This window comes from Phocoena sinus, chromosome 16, assembly GCF_008692025.1.
Source record: "Phocoena sinus isolate mPhoSin1 chromosome 16, mPhoSin1.pri, whole genome shotgun sequence".
NCBI classification, from domain to species: domain Eukaryota; kingdom Metazoa; phylum Chordata; class Mammalia; order Artiodactyla; family Phocoenidae; genus Phocoena; species Phocoena sinus.
The window spans coordinates 26482423-26503000 of record NC_045778.1 but is presented as its reverse complement, the minus strand read 5'-3'; the positions used below and the strand labels follow the sequence as shown (position 1 = coordinate 26503000).

The window sequence follows — 20578 nt, the reverse complement described above, 5'->3', positions numbered from 1 at the left end:
GAAGATATGGCACATATATACAATGGAATATTACTCAACCAGAAAAAGAAATTAAATTGAGTTATTTGTAGCGAGGTGGATGGACCTAGAGTCTGTCATACAGAGTGAAGTAAGTCAGAAAGAGAAAAACGAATACTGTATGCTAACATATATATATATGGAATTTACAAAAAAAAAAATTGGTTCTGAAGAACCTAAGGGCAGGACAGGAATAAAGATGCCGATGTAGAGAATGGACTTGAGGACATGGGGAGGGGGAAGGGTAAGCTGGGATGAAATGAGAGAGTAGCACTGACATACATACACTACCAAATGTAAAATAGACAGCTAGTGGGAAGCAGCTGCATCCCACAGGGAGATCAACTTGGTGCTTTGTGACCACCTAGAGGGGTGGGAGAGGGATGGGTGGAGGGAGGGGATATGGGGATATATGTGTACATACAGCTGATTCACTTTGTTATATAGCAGAAACTAACACAACATTGTAAAGCAATTATACTCCAATAAAGATGTTAAAAAAATAATAAAGAGAGTGATCAATTTTAGTATAACTGAATCCAGTGTTGGAGACGAGGCCTGAGACATAATTTAAACTGTGCTGAGGTGCTAAGCTAGTTTTTTCCTCAAAGCACATAGAGGTGGGATGGCTGGTGCGGGCAAAAGGCAATGTGATTTCCTAACTTCCGTGTTGCTTCTGTAGAAAAGATATAACATTTAGAATTTTCTTAGCGTCATTTACAGAGAACTGAGAAATATCATCAGTAGGTATGAAAGCCTTAATGAAGACATTTAAGAGCTAGGGATATTTTAAAAGGAAATGAACAAACTCTATAGATCATTTTTTTCTTTTCCATATAGTTCCTCCACTAATAGTTTTCATGGTGGCTGGAACTAAAAACCCAGTAGACTCCATCACTGTTCATTCAACATTCACAGTAAAAAGGAAGAGTTAGCTTTTCTGATTATCATCAAATATGGTTACATGGTTTATGTTTTAAAAAACTCCAACAATTTGAAGAGAGGACTAGTTAAATCCAGGCAATGGAATAACAGAAAGCAGTTAACTAGATAGAATGAGTTAGATCTTCATGTGCTGCTAAGAAACAACCTCCAAGATATGAGTAAATGAAAAATCAAGAGGTTGAACAGTACGCCCAGTATACTTTCATTCGATGAAAACTGGGATATGTATTCATATACAAACTTGCACAAGCACAGGATATTTCTAGGTGGATTCAACAGAAACTAGCAACCAAAGCTACCTCATGGAGGGAAATTAGTGGACTGGGGTAGGAGCAATGTTTACTTTTCATTATATATAAATACACTACTTCTATGATATATATATGTATCTACTTTTTGTGCTGTTGTATTTTCTACTGCTTACAGGTGTTATTTCTGCAATAAAAAGTAGATTAGAAACATTTTCCCATACCTTTAAATATTCTTAGAGACCATGCATTTTAAATGTGGATGTAGCATAATTTACTTAATCCTATTTTTGGATCTATTTTTTCCAATTCTGTTTTCTACCATAATTAACACTGTAGTGAATATTTTTATAACATTTTAATAACATTTATCATTGTACACATTTAAAAATTTTAATTTCCTTAGGATAAATTTCTTTAAGGGTAATTAATTTTAAGGCTTTATATCCACATTGCCAAACTCCTTTTCAAAATAATCTTATTAATATATATACCCAACAGCAGTCTTGCTATAAAAAAATTCTGTTTGATAATTTGAAAAGTGAAAGGCAGAATCTTGTTTTAACTTACAGTTACTTGTATATTAGGCAGGTTGAAAACTTTTTTTGTTTGTATGCCTACTGACCATTTGCATTTCTTGTTTTTATGAACTGTCTGATGACAGCTTTTACATATTTTCCTATCGGGGTATTTCTCTTCTTTTACTGATTTGTAAGAGATATTCTCCCAGTTTGTCTACTACATACGTTGTGAATACTTCCCATCATTTGCCTTTTATTTCTATTGTTACATCAATATATTTATCTTTTCTTTAATATTTTTTCCACTGAATTTAGGCTGAGAAAGGTCTTCCATACCATGAGGTCAAATAAATATTACCTTATATTTTCTTTTAGTTCACTTATGCTCATTTAACTTTTTTACACCATCTAGATATTGAGTATGATAATTGGGATGTGATCAACCTCCATTTTTCCCAAAGAGTTATATTTTTGTTCCACTACCATATCTTAAGCAATCCGTCCAGTTCCTATCATTTTTAAACATTTTATTTTGAAATAATTTTAGATTTAAAAAAGAGTTGAGAAGATAGTACAGAGTACTCCTGTACTCATCCTGACTTTATTAAATTCCTACATGTGTTTTCTTCCATTTTTGCTCTTTGGTCAAATCGTTGCAATGCATTTTAGAAACATGTTTATTAAAAACAGTAAAAAAGCAAAATTCTTATGTGTCTGAAAAATTATTATCATTTCCAGATTTCAGAGACGATTTTTATTTTCTGTTTATTTCCTAAATATTCTATAATAAGCAATATTACTTTTATAATCAGAAAAAAAGCCAATAAACATTATTTTAAAGAATAACATGAAGACATTTAGCTATTCAGATAAAAGGTTAAGAACAACGCATTCAAGAATTTCAGCTAAGTGATATTTTATTCTGACAGTTTTCCACTCATGCTTTTAGAGTTTATTAATAATTGTAGCCACTTGGGAACAGAGCTTTCTGCAAAGTAAATCAGTATAAGCATCAGTGTTAAGTACAATGAAATTGGTCACTCTTAGAAAGATTCCTCAAAACTAAAGATCTTCACTACTTTCTGTACTCTTAGGCTTAGGGAAACACAGGCAGTGTTAGAGGAGGCATCTTAGAGTTTTTGAGGGAACCTTAGCACAATCTTTCTTCCCCACATGAAGTCTTTATCTTTAGAAGGCACATGCCAAATAAATCAGTCTGCATCATTTGAAATGGAAATTCAAGGACCAATGTTCCTTAGCAGAGATTCTGGGAGAATTCCTCACAGAATTAAGCAGAAAGGATCACTGTACTTGGACAGCGTGGTCATTATGTGATATCAATAAAACAAGCTTTTTGGTAAAAATGGTGAGGTCACTGGCCATAGGACACTGCCCTTAGCATCTCAGAACACTGTAATTGATGAAGCTGGGACACAAAAGGCACACACACAAACTGAAGATATTGGTAAAATGAGGTGGGTGGAAGAAAGGTTTTTCCATTTTGGCCTTTTTTGTTTTTTAAATTAATAGACTATTTTTCGGAGAAGTTTTAGGTTTACAGAAAAATTTAACAGAAAGTACAGGGTTCCTGTATACCCTCTCATCTTCCCATCCCTCAGTTTCCCCTATCATCAACATCTTGCATTTGTTTGGTATCTTGCTACAATTAATGAGCCAATAATGATTCATGAAAGGCCATGGTTTATGTTAGGGTTCACTCGGTGTCATTCATTCTATTTGATTTGAAACTGTATAATGATTTGCTATGCACCATTACAATACCACACATAATAGCTTTACTGTTCAAAAAACTCCTGTACTCTACCTATTCATCCCTCTCACTCCCCCCTCAGCCCTTGACAATCACTCATATTTTTACTGTCTTCATAGTTTTGCCTTTTCAGAATGTCATATAGTTGGATTTGTACAATTTGTAGCCCTTTCAAATTGGATTCTTTCATTTAGCATGCTGTTTGAGTTTCCTCTGTGTCTTTTCATGGCTTGATAGCTCGTTGCTTTTTATGACTGAATAATATTGTATGGATATACCACAGTTTGTTTATCCAGTCACCTATTGAAGGATATCCTGGCTGCTTCTACGTTTTGTCAATTAAGAAAAGAGTGCTATAAACATTTGTGTGCAGGTTTTTATGTGGACATAAGTCTTCAACTCATTTGGGCAACCAAGGAGCATGACTGCTGGATCATATGGTAAGACTGTGTTTTGTAAGAAACTGTTGAACTGTTTTCCAAAGTGGCTGTACCACTTTGCATTCCTATCAGCAATGAATGAAGAGTTCCTGGAGTTGCACATATTCACCCTATAGGCCACACATACGAACTCAAGATGCTGCTTAAACGATATGGGTGAAAGAATGCTTTTTCCATTAAAAAAACAATTCTTTCTGTAAAAATTTTTTTTTAATTTTTAAATTTCTATTTTTTAACATCTTTATTGGAGTATAATTGCTTTACAATGGTGTGTTAGTTTCTGCTTTATATCAGTTATACATATACATATATCCCTATGTATCCTCCCTCTTGCATCTCTCTCCCACTCTCCCTATCCCACCCCTTTAGGTGGTCACAAAGCACCAAACTGATCTCCCTGTGCTATACAGCTGCTTCCCACTAGCTATCTATTTTACATTTGGTAGTGTATATATATCAATGGACTCTCTCACTTCATCCCAGCTTACCCTTCCCCCTCCCTGTGTCCTAAAGTCCATTCTCTACATCTGCATCTTTATTCCTGTCCTGCCCCTAGGTTCATCATAACCATTTAAAAAATTTTTTAGATTCTATATATATGTATTAGCATACAGTATTTGTTTTTCTCTTTCTGACTTACTTCACTCTGTATGACAGAATCTAGGTCCATCCATCTCACTACAAATGACTCAGTTTCATTTCTTTTTATGGCTGAGTAATATTCCATTGTATATATGTGCCACATCTTCTTTATCCATTCATCTGTTGATGGACACTTAGGTTGCTTCCATGTCCTGTTTATTGTAAATAGAGCTGCAATGAACACTGTGGTACATGACTCTTTTTGAATTATGGTTTTCTCAGGGTATATGCCCAGTAGTGGGATTGCTGGGTCGTATGGTAGTTCTGTTTTTAGTTTTTTAAGGAACCTCCATACTGTTCTCCATAGTGGCTGTATCAATTTACATTCCCACCAACAGTGCAAGAGGGTTCCCTTTTCTCCACACCCTCTCCAGCATTTATTGTTTGTAGATTTTTTGATGATGGCCCTTGTGACTGGTGTGAGGTGATACCTCACTGTAGTTTGGATTTGCATTTCTCTGATGATTAGTGATGTTGAGCATCCTTTCATGTGTTTGTTGGCAACCTGTATATCTTCTTTGGAGAAATGTCTATTTAGGTCTTCTGCCCATTTTCAGATTGGGTTGCATGTGTTTTTGATACTGAGCTGCATGAGCTGCTTGTATATTTTGGAGATTAATTCTTTGTCAGTTGCTTCATTAGCAAATATTTTCTCCCATTCTGAGAGTTGTCTTTTCATCTTGTTTATGGTTTCCTTTGCTGTGCAAAAGCTTTTAAGTTTCATCAGGTCCCATTTGTTTATTTTTGTTTTTATTTCCATTTCTCTAGGAGGTGGGTCAAATAGGATCTTGCTGTGATTTATGTCATAGAGTGTTCTGCCTATGTTTTCCTCTAAGAGTTTTATAGTGTCTGGCCTTACATTTAGGTCTTTAATCCATTTTGAGTTTATTTTTGTGTATGATGTTAGAGAGTGTTCTAATTTCATTCTTTTACCTGTAGCTGTCCAGTTTTCCCAGCACCACTTATTGAAGAGGCTTTCTTTTCTCCATTGTATATTCTTGCCTCCTTTATCAAAGATAAGGTGACCATATGTGCATGGGTTTATCTCTAGGCTTTCTATCCTGTTCCATTGACCTATATTTGTGTTAAAAAAAAATTCCTAATACTTAAAAATAAAAACCGCTCAGAACATAAAAGTATATGCCTTATATCCCATACTCACTTATCTATTTCATTGCTTGGTGAACCTACTATATTTTATGTTTGTTGTCTTCAGAAAGCTACATGATTCACTTCAGACACTTTTGGTAATCTTCACGGTTTTGGTTCAGATCCTTGAGGACTGGGTCAATGACCTAATGAACCATTTGCATTCCAGATTGCTATAATACTATGCTTTCCCTACTGTCTTCATCCCTCACCCCACCCCAACTTATTCATTTAATTTATCAATGTTCTTTATACAAGAGTAATATCGAACTACACATTGTACAGTAGTGACAAGTTAATTACATAGTTATTAAGAGATAATGTGGGAGTAGTAACATAAGTTATCATGTAATTACCTTTGTTCTCAGAGGCATTACCATGTAATTAAAGCAAACCTGATATAATATTTTACAGCAACTAAGAGTGCTGAATTCTATATTCTCCCTGTCCTTTTCCCTGTAAAAAATTTGCTGTCATTTCTGGATCAATTTGAGTTTTCAGTTCTTTGTTCATTCTCCATCTTTCTTAGATATCTACACTTTAGTGACGATTTTATGGGCTCTCCTAGACTGGTCTGCTATACCTCCTAAACCAATGGTTACCAGATATATGCTGCCACACGTCACATGAGACAGTAAATTTAAAGGCGGTACTTTTTTTTTTTTTAAAGGAATTTTGCCTTTATTTGTTTGTTTGTTTATGGCTGTGTTGGCTCTTCGCTTCTGGCGAGGGCTTTCTCTAGTTGCGGCAAGTGGGGGCCACTCCTCATCGTGGTGCGCAGGCCTCTCACTATCACGACCTCTCTTGTTGCAGAGCACAGGCTCCAGACGCGCAGGCTCAGTAATTGTGGCTCACGGGGCTGTTGTGGTGCGCAGGCTTCTCATCGTGGTGACTTCTCTTGTTGTGGAGCACAGGTTCTAGGTGCGCGGGCTTCAGTGGTTGTGGCACGCAGGCTCATTAGTTGTGGCTCAAGGTCCTGGAGTGCAGTCTCAGTAGTTGTAGTGCACGGGCTTAGGTGCTCCGCGGCATGTGGGATCTTCCCAGACCAGCCCTCGAACCCATGTCCCCTGCATTGGCAGGCAGATTCTCAACCACTGCGCCACCAGGGAAGCCCTGTATGTTTTTTTTAAAGCCTGTATTTTTATTACTATTACCTGTGCCTACTTTAAGAGACAGAATAAGATATAAATTAAAATGCTGACTAATCTGAATCCTCAATTTACTAGACTTATGCCACTACCACTCTGACACTTGTATACATATACAAACTTGTATAAGAAGCAAATGAAAATAAAGTAAAAACCTAGAATGCTATCAAAAGTATTTTGATTTATTCAATCAACCAACATTTATTAAATGCCTACCATCACCAGGTACTGTGCTAGGCACCAAAAGATTCAAAGATGGATAAAACATAGTGTTAATCCTTGAGGATTTTATAGTTTTAGGAGAAAAAGCCACATAAATACTTTAAAAATAATCCTGGCAGAAGTGTGGAGCATGAATTTACTAGGAAAGAGACTGGTGGCAGAGAGATCACGTAGGAGTGTACTGGAATATTCTAGGAGCATTTCTCAAAGTGTGGTCCCTGCACTAGCAGCTTTAGTGTGACCTAAGCCCCACCCTAGACCTATCGAATCAGAAACTCTGAGGATAGGACCCAGCAATTTATCTTTTAACAGGTCCTCTAGGTGATTCTGATGCATGCTCAAGTTTGAGAACCATTGTTCTAGAGTGACAGATAATAAGGACAGGATGGGGAATAAATAGTGATTTGATGTGGGTGCTGATGAAATTTAAAAAATTAAAAACAATTCTGTGGGGCTTCCCTGGTGGCGCAGTGGTTGAGAGTCCGCCTGCCAATGCAGGGGATACGGGTTCGTGCCCCGGTCTGGGAGGATCCCACGTGCCGCGGAGCTGCTGGGCCTGTGAGCCATGGCCGCTGGGGCTGCGCGTCCGGAGCCTGTGCTCTGCAGCGGGAGAGGCTGCGGCAGTGAGAGGCCCGCGTACCGCAAAAAAAAAAAAAAAAAAAAAAAAAAAAAAAATTCTGTGGCTTGAAGCTTAGGAAACTATGTGGAAAATGAAACATCAAGTGTGTCCCAGGCTCAGTTAATGTCAAGTGCTCTTCACCAGAGTCTCACTGCTTTTCCTGTGAAGGAGCTACATCTCACCCCACTCCCAGTAAGAAACAGCAGTAAAGATCCTAGGTAGGACATGACAAGGGTGCTGTTATTTGAGGCACTGGACATTCCACTGGGCAAATCGAATCTAGAGATCTACTGGATAACTTCAACACGTTCTATGAAATCTTGCCAGGAGCCTCTGACCTGTATGGTATTGTCTATTAACAGCAGGAACTGATGTTCAGGATTATGATCTTGAGAATCAGTTTTCATATTCATACTACAGGTATTAAGGGAAATAGATATTAAATGCTGCTGGCTTCCTTTCCTAACACGTGTTCTCTCCACATCTACCTCCATGTTAAATAACAGTAAAGAAAAGGTAGCTGTGATCAGTCTGTCACTGGATTATTCACATATACATTCTAGCATAGTTCAATGTTAAGTCAAGGCAACCTGATATGAAAGTATGGCCTAACCTGCTACTTCCTGACTCACTCCCTTTCTGACAAAATCCTTCAATAACCAAGTTCTTAGATATACTGACTAGAATGGTTTCTATCTGATGGTAGGAGGTAAGTTTGTCTGTAGCTATGCATGTGGTTAATTGACTTATTCATTCATACAACAAAAATTTACTATCTACTCTATGCCAGGCACTGTGGTGGGTCCTGAGGATACATTGGTGAATAAGACACATAGTGCCCCTGCTCTCTTGAAGCTTATATTTTAATGGGGGAGATTTTTAAAGAAGTAATAAGTTAGTAATTAAGATAATAAAAAAGTAAATAAGATAATTCCAGAGAATGTTAAGTCCTATTAAGGAAAATGACTGTGTGTAGCAGTACAGAATAGTGAAGGGACCCATGTTAGATAGGATGGTTAGAGAACACTTCTAAGTTGAGACTGAGGATGGGAAAGACATAGCCATGTAGAGTAGGGAAGAGCATATTAGGCAAAGGGAACTCCACGTGCAAAGTGTCTAAGGCCTTAAAGAAGACCAGCATAGCCACTGCACGCAAGCAAAGGTGTAAGTGGCATGAAATACAGATTCAGAGATAGCAGATCATATAGATCCTTTCAGGCCACTATAGGAGTTTAGACTTTTAGTCTAAGTGCAACTAGAAGCCACTGAAGGGTTGTAAGCCGGGGAGTGAAATAATTTGCTTTCTCCTTAAAGTGAGTACTTTGGCTACTCTGTAGGAAAATGGAATAGAATGCAAAAAAGACTGAAAGTATGGAGCTCAGTTAGGAAGCTACTGTAGAAAGTAAAAAACAGCCCTGAGTTAAAGTGGCAGAAAAGAAAAAGCAGAAAAGTGGATGGATTTGAGATAAGATATGAGATATATCCTTAAAATTGAGTCAAAAGAACTCACTCAAGGTTTGGACAGAAGGAAAGGAAGGTATTAAGAATGATTCCTAGGTTTCCAGCTTAAGATATAAGCTGTTTGATGTTCTCTGTATTATGTGATAGATGGATCATGCTGTAGGGAACATTTTCAGAACTCTAAGTATGAGAAAAAGGGCAAAGACAAAGGATGCAAACATACATGTGTACAGAGCCCACCTACCCATTACCCTTTTAAGAAAAACTGCCTCACCTCCAGCATTGTTGAGGGGGTCAGCTGATATATTTGGAGCATGTAAATCAACGCTTACTGCTAACTGGACCAAGGCCAGGGCATCTGACCCCAGATGTTCTTCCAGTATCCTATTTATGAATGGCACAAAAAGTGAATTGAGCTAAGCTACTGTTCTCTTTCAGGAGCCAGAATGGAAAGCAAAGAAGGACCAGAAAGACCAGGAAGGAAGAAGCAGACATGCAATGCAGCTGAGTGACATTAATGTGTAAGCAATGGAGTGAAGATCCATGAATATCTGCTGTTGAGGTCTCTAGAACTGATGGAATCTAGAATCATCATCTGGCTCCACTCTCAGTAAAAACTTGTCCAGTTTTGGTTCTTGCTTGAGATTCCTTTTATGACAGGTAACACATATGAACCCTTACTATGTGTCGGGTACTGTTCCTTTATAAACATTATTTCATTCAGCTTTTACTGTAACCCAAATGAGATAGGTATTTTATCCTCATTTTTATAGATGAGAAAACTGAGGCTCAGAGATGTCAAATAACTTGTCCATAGTCACACAATGCCAGAACAAAGACTCAAATCCATGTCTTTTGACCCATTGTCTTAACCACTGTGTTATAATGTCTCCCTTAATGCTTACGTGCTTCCTTAAAAAAAATTCCTTATTCTGAGCCAGATGAAATGGGTTTCTGTTCCTTTGACCAAAGGAATCAGATGAAATAGTGCCTTAAAGCCAAAGTATGGCTGCCCTACTAGATCCTGCACCCCTGCCCCTGCTTCCATGACAGTGAGCTCCCTCACATAGTTGTCATTCTTAAGAAAACTGAATAGAACAAAATTAAGTACTGTATTCTGGGGATTTTGAAATGCACATATATAAAACAGAATGATACATTATAATCATAAATCTATATCGTTTCTTTTTCCTTTCTCTTTGAATACTTCAATATAGAATAGAGATCGAAATACACTGTGAAAAACCAATTTCTTCCTCTACCTTCTGAAAAATTAAAAGAAGGAGCTCTGGTTGTGTCCACTTAGGTAACAAAATTTTACAACCTGCTACTCCAAGGCTTAAAGGCTTAACTCAGGGTAGAATTTGGCTTATAGCTATATAGCATTTCAAAGGCAAAGAAAACTCCCCATCACTTTTCACTGTTCTTTCTGACAGTCTGTTACTCCTAGGCTTTTGAATTGTTCATCCCTCAGACATCATCATTTTTATGAGTTATTTAGGCAAGCTGGGGCAGTAGTGCAAGAAAGCATGAGTTTACTGTAAGGCACTGAATAAATGATTGTAGATATGGGAAGAAGACTAATTTTAAATATAACAGTAAAAGTTATTTTTATTAAATTTTCAGTTTTGTGTTCATCATCCTAGGTGACGTATTTCAACTGTGGTGTTTTTCTAGTCATTTGCAAGACAGCAGGTAGAGTGTTTATATGAATACCTTTCATCAAATTTAATACCTAATACAGTTTCTCTAGAAGGTAAGCAACTTCTCAATCTGACCTGTGTCTTTTCCACAGTTGTGCAATCAACTTTTACCTTTAAGATGATGACTAACTTACAGCGGGCTAGAATATTTTAGATTCTTCTTTAATGAAGGAAGGTATTAAGAAAACAGGGGTGGCATTGACAGTTTTATGTGTCTAGGTCATTTAGGTTAAACATTTAAACCTAAATGTTTAATAAAGATGCTAACTGGGTACTTTTTCCTTTATAGGATGTGTTTTAAATATTTTATAATTGCTTTATCACTTCCTTAAAATTGAGTTTTCAGAAAAACCGTGTACTTCTGCTGATATGAGTATAGATCACTGTCTCTTTACATTGTGTTCTAGTGTTAGCCTAATTACTAGAATGAGAAAAAGTCTGAAAAACCTTTAGCCATTAAATTCATATGTTTAACAAGTTACAACCTTGAAATCTTGCTCTACCTGAAAGTGCCATTAAAAGTGCTTGACCATTATTACTAGAGGAAATTTTTAATAAAAGCTAATTAAGCTATGAAACTCCCAAATGGTTAACTGATTTTAGGGGCTAAATTTCTGGTACTTCTAATTATCCTCTGATGGCTTTACTTAGTGTTTCACAACCATGACAGACGACAATGAAAAACCGCAGTGAAATTCATCCACCCTGACACTGTGCTAAGCACCAGCTTCTCCCTCTCCAAGTAAAATCAATACTCTGTTTGAGTAAACACGTTTACAGCTTTATTAGGATGTCTTGCTTGTTCTGTAACAGCTACTTGAAGCTGTGGTAACAAATCGACTCAACTCAGTTAAACCTAGAGAGCTGGGTAAGAGGCCCATCGATAAGGCTGTTATAAAAATAAACTGCAGGAGATCAGAAAGCTGGAGCAAACAGTCTGGTAAATGTCAATATTTTCCCTTACAGAGGATGACAAAAACAGTGAGATTATGTGGAAAGTCTTTTTTTCCCCCTTAAAAATGTCTCTTATTTCAACTGGATAAAGCATTTCTACTTTTTGTGTACAACTCTTCTGAATGAAATTTTTGCTTCTTAATGCCCATGTGCATCTGGAACAGGAAGCTGATGTAAATACTTGGTATTTCTCCTACCATTTCAGATTCTTTATTTTCCTCTATATAAAGAGGCTTATTTTGGTCTTCACTGACTTTATAAAATGACCTTATTCAAGTTATCCGGAATACCCTTGGTGGCTTAGTCTTACCTTCTTTTTATTAATGAAACAAAATTTCTGTCATCCACATTTGGGAGGTCATTTCAACACAGTGTTCACTCTTGCTATAATACTGGTGAGACCTGATGTTGTACCTTCCAAATTAGGCTTCCAAATTAATGCATTTAACAAGAGCAAACAGTGTTAGTAGCTATAGTCAGGCTACTTAACCTCCTGATGAGTGGTAGTACATAAAAATGTCTGCTACCTATTAGGAGCAAGCCTCCACAGTGGCTACAGCTCTACCAAACAAGAACTCACATACCCTCTTTTAGATGTTTACAGGTTGCTCAAAGAACTAACATATGGCAGGAAATTCCCACTTCAGTTTGGCTGGCTTAGACTACCCAGATGTGACAAAGTAATGGTTTCCCCCTGCTGAAAAAGGCTCAGATGTAAACCTTTTTTCCTTTCATTTTTTATGTAGTTTAGTTAGTAAAATTTTATTTTGTTTTGACTTCATATTGACTACCAACTAGTCATAAACTTAAGTAACAACTTATGACTCATATGTTAGAAAACACAGATTTTTCTGGAAAAAGGAAATCAACAAACATTAAATTTTGAAATAACTTAAAAAGCTACTGTGCCCATCAGGGTAAGGTCTGACCTAGCAGGTATTTGCATAATGAAAACCAAAGCCTAAGTGGTGTCAGATGGTGTAGTGACTGACATGCACAGGAAGTCAATTCAGAGCAAAGGTTCCTTCACGACAGCTAAGCACAATACATCCTCCCACACAAAGTGAGCAACCGAGCAGTATGGTATAATATATAGGCAGTGGTCAGTGCTATAACAACGAGGATAACTTATCTGCTCTTTCTGGTGTATGAAAATGGAAACTTGTCAAATTGTATTAACGTGGCGTGGGATATTGCATTTGAATTAAAAAAAAAAAAAAAATCCCAAACCAAAAAAACCTTTCTGTGCCCCTAATTCAGGAAAGAAGCTCCTGAAGAGTACTAAGCAGTATGTTTTACTTGTATGGATAAGGTGCCCTTGCACCCCAACCCCTTTCAAAATACTGCTTTAAAGATCATTCCTAGGGGCTTCTCTGGTGGCGCAGTGGTTGAGAGTCCACCTGCCAATGCGGGGGACACGGGTTCGTGCCCCCGCGGAGCGGCTGGGCCCGTGAGCCATGGCCGCTGAGCCTGTGCGTCCGGAGCCTGTGCTCCGCAACGGGAAAGGCCACAACGGTGAGAGGCCCGTGTACCGCAGGAAAAAAAAAAAAAAAAAAAAAAAGATTATTCCTCCTTATGGAACAAAAATATTAGAATCTGAATTTTAAACCTAATGTGTGATCTCTTGATGTGGTTCCCAAAATAAAAGTTTAGCATATGCTTCTGTTTATTGTTAAAGTTAAACATCTTGGATACCCACATACCAAAAAAACTACATCAAAGGCTTCTATCCATTTGGGGTATCAACTCTTGACCTATGTATTTCCAAAAGGCCTATATAACAGACTACTTAACTGACAATTTTCATTTGGGTTATGAACACATGTAATCACTGGATCATGAATTAATGAGCCAGGAGATCTGTCTTCTAGTATTGCATATTTACAATTAACTCCCTTTCCTCATCCATCAAATGGGGGCTTTTTAATAGACCATCTTAGGTTTTCATACCTAACATCAATTCATTCAAGAGAGCTGCTTTTTATGAGCAACCAGATAAAATGTGGATAGGGTCAAATGGGGATTTGTTTAATCTCATTTCATTCTGATTCAGATAAAACCTCATTTGAACATAGTTTCACTATTGAAAGTTTGAAAACCTGAAAACCAGAAACGTGATTTTAAAAAATACTCCCTTTCAGCATTAACATTTTAAGCAATATAATTAAAAACAAAAAGACTTACCAGGACAAAGTCATAGCTGCTAGAGTGTTAGAATAAGGAGATGACAGTAAGCTTATTTATGCCCTAATTCATAAGCAAGATAACTAATTTTGTTACTATTTAACTCAATTCAAAAACCTGTATTTGATCAACTGACAATTTCTCACAGCAGGGTGGTTCTAAAATTCAAAGAGCACTTGATGACAGAAACTGGTTTTAATTTTCCGTTTATTTCATGGGATAGAAATAAAACATACATATCTTAATTTTATAAAATGTCAATGTAAACTGGATAATTAAATGAAAAATAAATTAAGATCTTGTGCTCATACCCCAGGTTTGGGAACTCATATCTGAAGTGAGAATAGCTGTAAATTTAGTAATCGCATTGATAATTTTTGTTTGTTTTATTCAGACCCCTGTTTATAGTAAATAGCCATATAACATCAGAGGTTACACTTCGTACAAATTTTCATACAGTTTGGGAAGTTGTTTGTAATAACTTATGCACCATTGGTTAAGACTTCTGCTAGGTCACAAGGTTGGCCAGGCTATGCATCAGTACTACCGACATGTGATTTCATTTATTTTGATTATATTAATTACAAAACCAATAAAGGCACATTGTAACAAATTCAAACATCTATGAGACAAGATTTTAAATTGAATACACTCAGCTTTACGAAAACTTACTATATTGCTCCTACCTTTTTTTTATTTTGCTACTGACTGATGAAATCTCTGCTAAGTCATAGATTGGCCCCAGTCTACAGACTAGTGTTTAGAAAAAGCACTTAGGCTATTTTTCCTCACTTGGAGGGGAAGACAAGAGGATTCTAATGGAATGGAGTATAACAAAATGATCAGAGGTAAGACCTTGGGGGTCAAACTTTGAGTTTGAATCCTGGTTTTCACTGTGACCTTGGGCAAATCACTTAATCTCTTGAACCTCTGAGACCACAGGAACTGTCCAGTTGAGCCTAGGCCCAGCTGCCAATTTACAGATTTGTGGAGTTAAATAAATGGTTGTTGTTTTAGGTCACTAAGTTTTGAGGGTGGTGTGTTATGCAGCAAAACCTAACTGATACAGATTGGATGAATCTGACAGATAAGGTAGGTAAAATTGACCAAATCCATGTAAGAGCAGCTTGGACTGCTATTGGATTCAGGTGAGTTCCATTTGACTCACAAATATCATAGGCCAGGAAACTGATATACATATATTTTGTCATATCACAATTCTAACAAAATTAACTTCAGATATTTTGCTTGTGACATTTCTTCTGGCCCTCTGCTACTAAATGAAATCTTATAAATACCAACATTGTTTTCTTAGAATAAGCATTTCTTAATAATCATCAAATATAGGAGATGTAAGGTTCATATTTAAGTTTCAGGGTCTGATAGCCTCCATGGCTCAGACTGTTTCTGGATTCTCCAAATCTCCAGAATACAAAGTCCTTTGAATTCCATTATCTATTTACAATTGCTTCTAGATGGAGGCCATCCAGGATACAAGATCTTTGAGGGAACATTACTATTTGGGAAAAATTCCAGACTTTATCCTAAAATCATCCTGTATCCCGTGTTAATGAAAGTTATTTCTCATTTCTGTCATGGCTCAAGGATCATCTTTACCTCTTTAGACCCACAAAGGCTTAAATAATCTTAGGCAAGACTCCTGAAATTTGGTCCTGGTCCAACATCAACTTATCAAAATCTCTGGATGTGAAACATCAGAGTAGCGTGTCATGAAGCAGCCTAAGACTGTGCAAGGTGTGAATCTCTCTTCCCTTTCCCCCTGTGTGAACTTGAGCTGCTGTCTGTGGTGTATTTCAAATTCTTAATGACCAAGTCAATCCCATACCTCATTTGATGGTTTTAAGGGAAACTGCTTAAGAAATCAAACACCAAAGATGTCCTGCTAGAGGTAAAAGACAGGGAAAGGGATCGCTGTTGCTGTGGGATGGGGTAGGAGTGTGCAGCAATCATCTTGGTTACCATCCACAAGTAAATCTTCTGCACACAGTGGGTCATATGAAGGTTTCGTTTTTGGGTGAAGAAGTGTGAGAAATGATATATTCAACACTCACCAAGTTATTTTCTAGTCCTCTGAGTTGACAGCAAAGGAAGGGGGTGGTGCAGAAATAAAATCAGAAGAATTCTACACCACTTCTTTGTACAGCACAATGAAGCAGCAGTTAAGAAGAACGGGAGAGTAAGTTACAAATGTTTGGGAATAAAAAGCAAGGTGAGGGCTTCCCTGGTGGCGCAGTGGTTGAGAGTCCGCCTGCCGATGCAGGGGACACGGGTTCGTGCCCCGGTCTGGGAAGATCCCACATGCCGCGGAGCAGCTGGGCCCGTGAGCCATGGCCGCTGAGCCTGCGCGTCCAGAGCCTGTGCTCCGCAACGGGAGAGGTCGCAACAGTGAGAGGCCCGCGTACAGCAAAAAAAAAAAAAAAAAAAAAAAAGCAAGGTGAGAATAGAAAATGTAAACATAACTTAGAGATTCCCTATGGTTCTCTGAAGTATAGACAGGTGCTACTTGAAAAGGAAGTAATATCCTTGCTCTGGTAACTTAAATCTTTTTTTTTAAACAAAAAGTCTTTTCTGAACATGAATTAGAAAGTGAAATTAATGCTCCTTTTTATTAGATGGGAAATAGGATAATTATTTATACTGTGATTGCTAAGTGGCTTTAAAAGTCATTTTCATATTGTAGGTAATATCGTTTAGGATAATACATTTTCCCTGATAAAGCTGTCATGAGAAATTTGAAAATAAAAGTATTAAAGGCAGCACAGTTACTTTACTATCATTCAAATAAACTATTCTAAGCTATATATGGCTCTTAACATTTAATGAAGCTTTTTTAAACCTAAGAATGTTGGTCCTTGGGTAAGGTCTCTAGTCTTTTTTCTGAGAGATGTACGTGCCTGGGTATAATCTGTCAAAGGTGTACTCACTTTTAGTCTAAAGATGATTTGTAGGTCTAGTTCATATTCCTATAGCTGCCATAAAACATACAACTAAATCATATTAGATTAACACAGACTGGTATTGACAGCCCACTGGGAACATATTGATTAGGTCCCCTTTCATGTTATTTGTTATGATTTTTCTTCTCAGTTTCATTTACTGGGAAGACACAGGGGAAGAGATTTCACAGGGAACAATGACAGTGCCTGTCACAAAATGTTCTCAATGTTTCCATTTGTTACTATGGCAGTGACAAAGAGGGTTCCAAATGAAAAGGCAGACCTGCTGTGACAAAGCACAGCAGGACAACAGGAAGAAATTTTCAACTGACCTGGGAAATTAGGAAATCATACTTAGAGATTATAGAATCGTCTCCATTTCCAAGGGTACAATCGTGGCGCTTTGGCTTTTGAGGGAGAATGTGAAAAAGGGTAGTTCCATCAGGGCTGGCTAGTGACAAGTAAAGGGCAGACATTAGAAAGTGTTTAAGATCTCCAAATAGAACAAGGAGGTATGCTTGTGGAGGCTAGAGGGATTTGTCACTGTTACCAAACTCTCAAGACGGAACTATGAATTTAATTTATGTTCCTTTGGGTTACTCATTTTAAAATTATACATGAAAATCTATGACGTAGTCATGTATCTCTTATGTGGCTAATGAGAACGCATGGCACTCTGGTATTGGGATATGTAATATCAGCACACGGTAGGTGAAGTCATGGTTTATCTAAGAACTTGAAATTGGGACTGGAATATAGTTATGCAAAGTCACAAAAGAAAGAAGTGCTTGTAAGCCAGCAAAACTTGAAAGTAATAGGAGGAATATATTAACCATCTAAAGATAAAATGTGTCAATCAGAAAGGAGGCACGTTAATCAGGCAATCAAGCAAAGAAAAAGAAACTACATAGTAAATGCAAAAGTTGCCATCATTGCCTCTCCATTCATGATCAAGGTAGAGGAGTATACTTCAAAAGATAGAGTATTTCCAATCCTACTAGAAAGCCTTCCCCTGGTGTAGAGATGGGAGTAGGGGATTTTAGCCAATGGATTTTTGAGTATTTCCAACTAACCAGAACATCTCTATTGTAAGATGGATGTATCAGCCTGGTGCTATTAAACAGTTGATTCATATAACTCCCTGTATTCGGATTCCATGCTGACCAAGCGAGTTTATGATCTGGCTTTCTGTATCTCTGTAGTGCAATCAATTCTACTGCTTAGCAGAAAGCTCCTGGTTCAAACTCACCTGGGATTAAGTCCTTCGATTCTCTTCCCTTTCACTTTCTTTTCTGCAACAATCTTACCCCAGAGTCCTAAGAATCCTATTGTGTAACAAAACCTCCTGTTCAATAAATGAAGTCATCTATTCAGTCAATAGGAACATTCTCTCTGGCAAAACCAGCTTTTGTTAGAAAGGCGGGTCTGTGGTTCTGAGTCCTAATGATGAGATTTCCCTAAAAGTTTAGAGAAGCAGTACAGTTCAGACTGCCTGGGTCTGAATCCTGGCTCTGCTACTTTCTAGCTACGAGAATTTGGGAAAGTTATCTAACCCCTCTGTGTCTCAGTTTTCTCATCAGTAAAATGGGGTTAAAAATAACCTACTTCAAGGAGCTTTTATGAACATTAAACGAGTTAATATACGTAAAGTGTCTAAGATATCAATTGGCTAGTAGGTGCTGCATAAATGTTATCTATGCTATTACTATATAGCTTGATGTACATAGACAGAATGTGCTGAACATGCCAGCATAAGTATTCCTTGTTAAAATGACATTAGAGTATTCATCTCATTGCATGACTCAGTCTTTCAGGATCTGAATATCCTGGGAACTGATGACAGTAGGGTTAAAATGAGAAAAATGGCTACTTAATTGAGGTTTTACCAGTAAAGTTCTGCCTAGTTTCAGCTTGACTTCCACTTTCTCTATACTGATTTCAACAGTGCGTAGTGAAATCCAGGGTATGATGAAAGTGAATAAAGTGAGGAGGCTGCCAACATATTATAAAAGGGGTTGGCAAACCATAGCCTGAGAGCCAAATCCAGCCCATGCTCTGTTTCTGTACAGCTGGAGAGCGAAGAAAGGTTTTTACATTTTTAGAGTACTGCAAAAAACCAAAGACAAAACAAAAAGCAAGCAAGAAAACAAGAAGAATATGCGGTATACGGCTTGCAAAGCCTAACGTATTCACTGTCTGGCCCTTTAGGAAAAAAGGTTCGCAAATCGCTGTTCCACACTCTTTCCTTTTTACTTAACTCACTGTACCCCAAGAATAAGTATATAAATGAGTCTGGGTAACCAGAGTGAGATAAGAAAGAGGCCGAAAATCCTGTAACAAAGGGCCCAAGGGCTTTGATGATATAGTTCATTTATCACTCTAACTGAAATACAAATGGCTAGCTAGCTGTTCCTATTTTAGTATCCTAAGAATGACTTCCCTCTTCCTCAAAAAGTCTATATATTCCTACCTCGTAGTGGCAGCATTATAGGTAGTTAGGGGTCTATAAAGGAATCTGTTGTTGCAAGGCCAGGAAGCCCCAGGCCTCAGGCCCAGGAGCAGTGCCTAATTAGGTCACCATCGTATCTACGACAGCCTCAGGATGTACCCAACTAAATAGCAAAGAAAGAGAATACTTACTGTTTTAAGTACTTTAAAGTGCTTAAATAACACACACACAAGTTATAAATTTAAAAGTTTCTGTACTAGATTCCTAGTTTAACCAATTTCTAAACAGGAAATCAATAGTGTCTCCTTAATGTATTACAGAATTTGGCCCAATTCTGGATAAGGTATTTTTAGGCTACATGGGTTTACAGCTCTGAAGCGGTATGGAATAGGAAAAACAGCTGCAAAATAATCAGTGATGAAGCCTTTCAGAGCAAAGGAATATAAGATACGTGCGTGACAGTAAAGTAGAACATTATTTGTTGTATGTACTCTTTCCAAAAAAAGATGGCATGGGGCATGCTACCAGTCTAATGGTAAACAGCTCATTTAAGACTAGGCATGAAAAGTTTCAAAGAAGGAAACATGAAAAATTTATGCTAGTGAACATTAAAAGAATATAAATATTTTAAGTAACATTAAGTTCAAACCATTATACAATCTTAAATAAGTTTCCCATAATTCAACTTATCTTCCAAGGAAAGGAAGACAAGGGTCAGCTCCATTCGCCTTTTTTTCCTTGTCTCACTTGATGTTATGAGAAATAAAGGTCAGGAGGGACTCTTCTGGGCTATCACTCAGGAGTCTAAAGCTTTCTAGAGATCTTAACCTAGCTTAACTACACTTGGCTAGAAGGAGTTCAGACATATGAAAAGAACTTTTGAATCCGATTTTAGATCAATCTAAGTTATCAAGCCAAAACTCTTCCAATTGTCTTGATCTTATTTTTGACTACTCACTCCAAGAATGATTTAGTTTTTATAAACTGTGCCAGTTCTTATTGAACCTTAATGAGACAAAAATTTAACCCTTCCTGGTACAATAAACATCCAACTATTGTGTTAGAAACAGATGTTTTAACTAAAGGATATAATCCAAAGACATCATCCTTAGCTATTAGCGTACTATTAATATTCACAATGTGTTTT

The 20578-nt window shown here is 37.3% G+C and overlaps 1 protein-coding gene across 5 annotated transcripts in view; it reads right to left on the bottom strand.

Annotated features, from left to right (window-relative positions):
- The window catches only part of ADK (adenosine kinase), a 502519-nt gene that overhangs the window by 11353 nt on the left and 470588 nt on the right, over positions 1–20578 (bottom strand). Inside the window, exon 11 of one of the 5 annotated variants that reach the window (XM_032608839.1) lies at positions 14150–16401. The exons of the other annotated variants lie outside the window; for them this stretch is intronic. Within the exon in view, the coding sequence (XP_032464730.1) occupies positions 16169–16401 (233 nt within the window). The 3' untranslated portion in view covers positions 14150–16168. Of the gene's footprint in view, positions 1–14149; positions 16402–20578 lie in introns of those variants that run through there. 5 annotated transcript variants of the gene reach the window in all.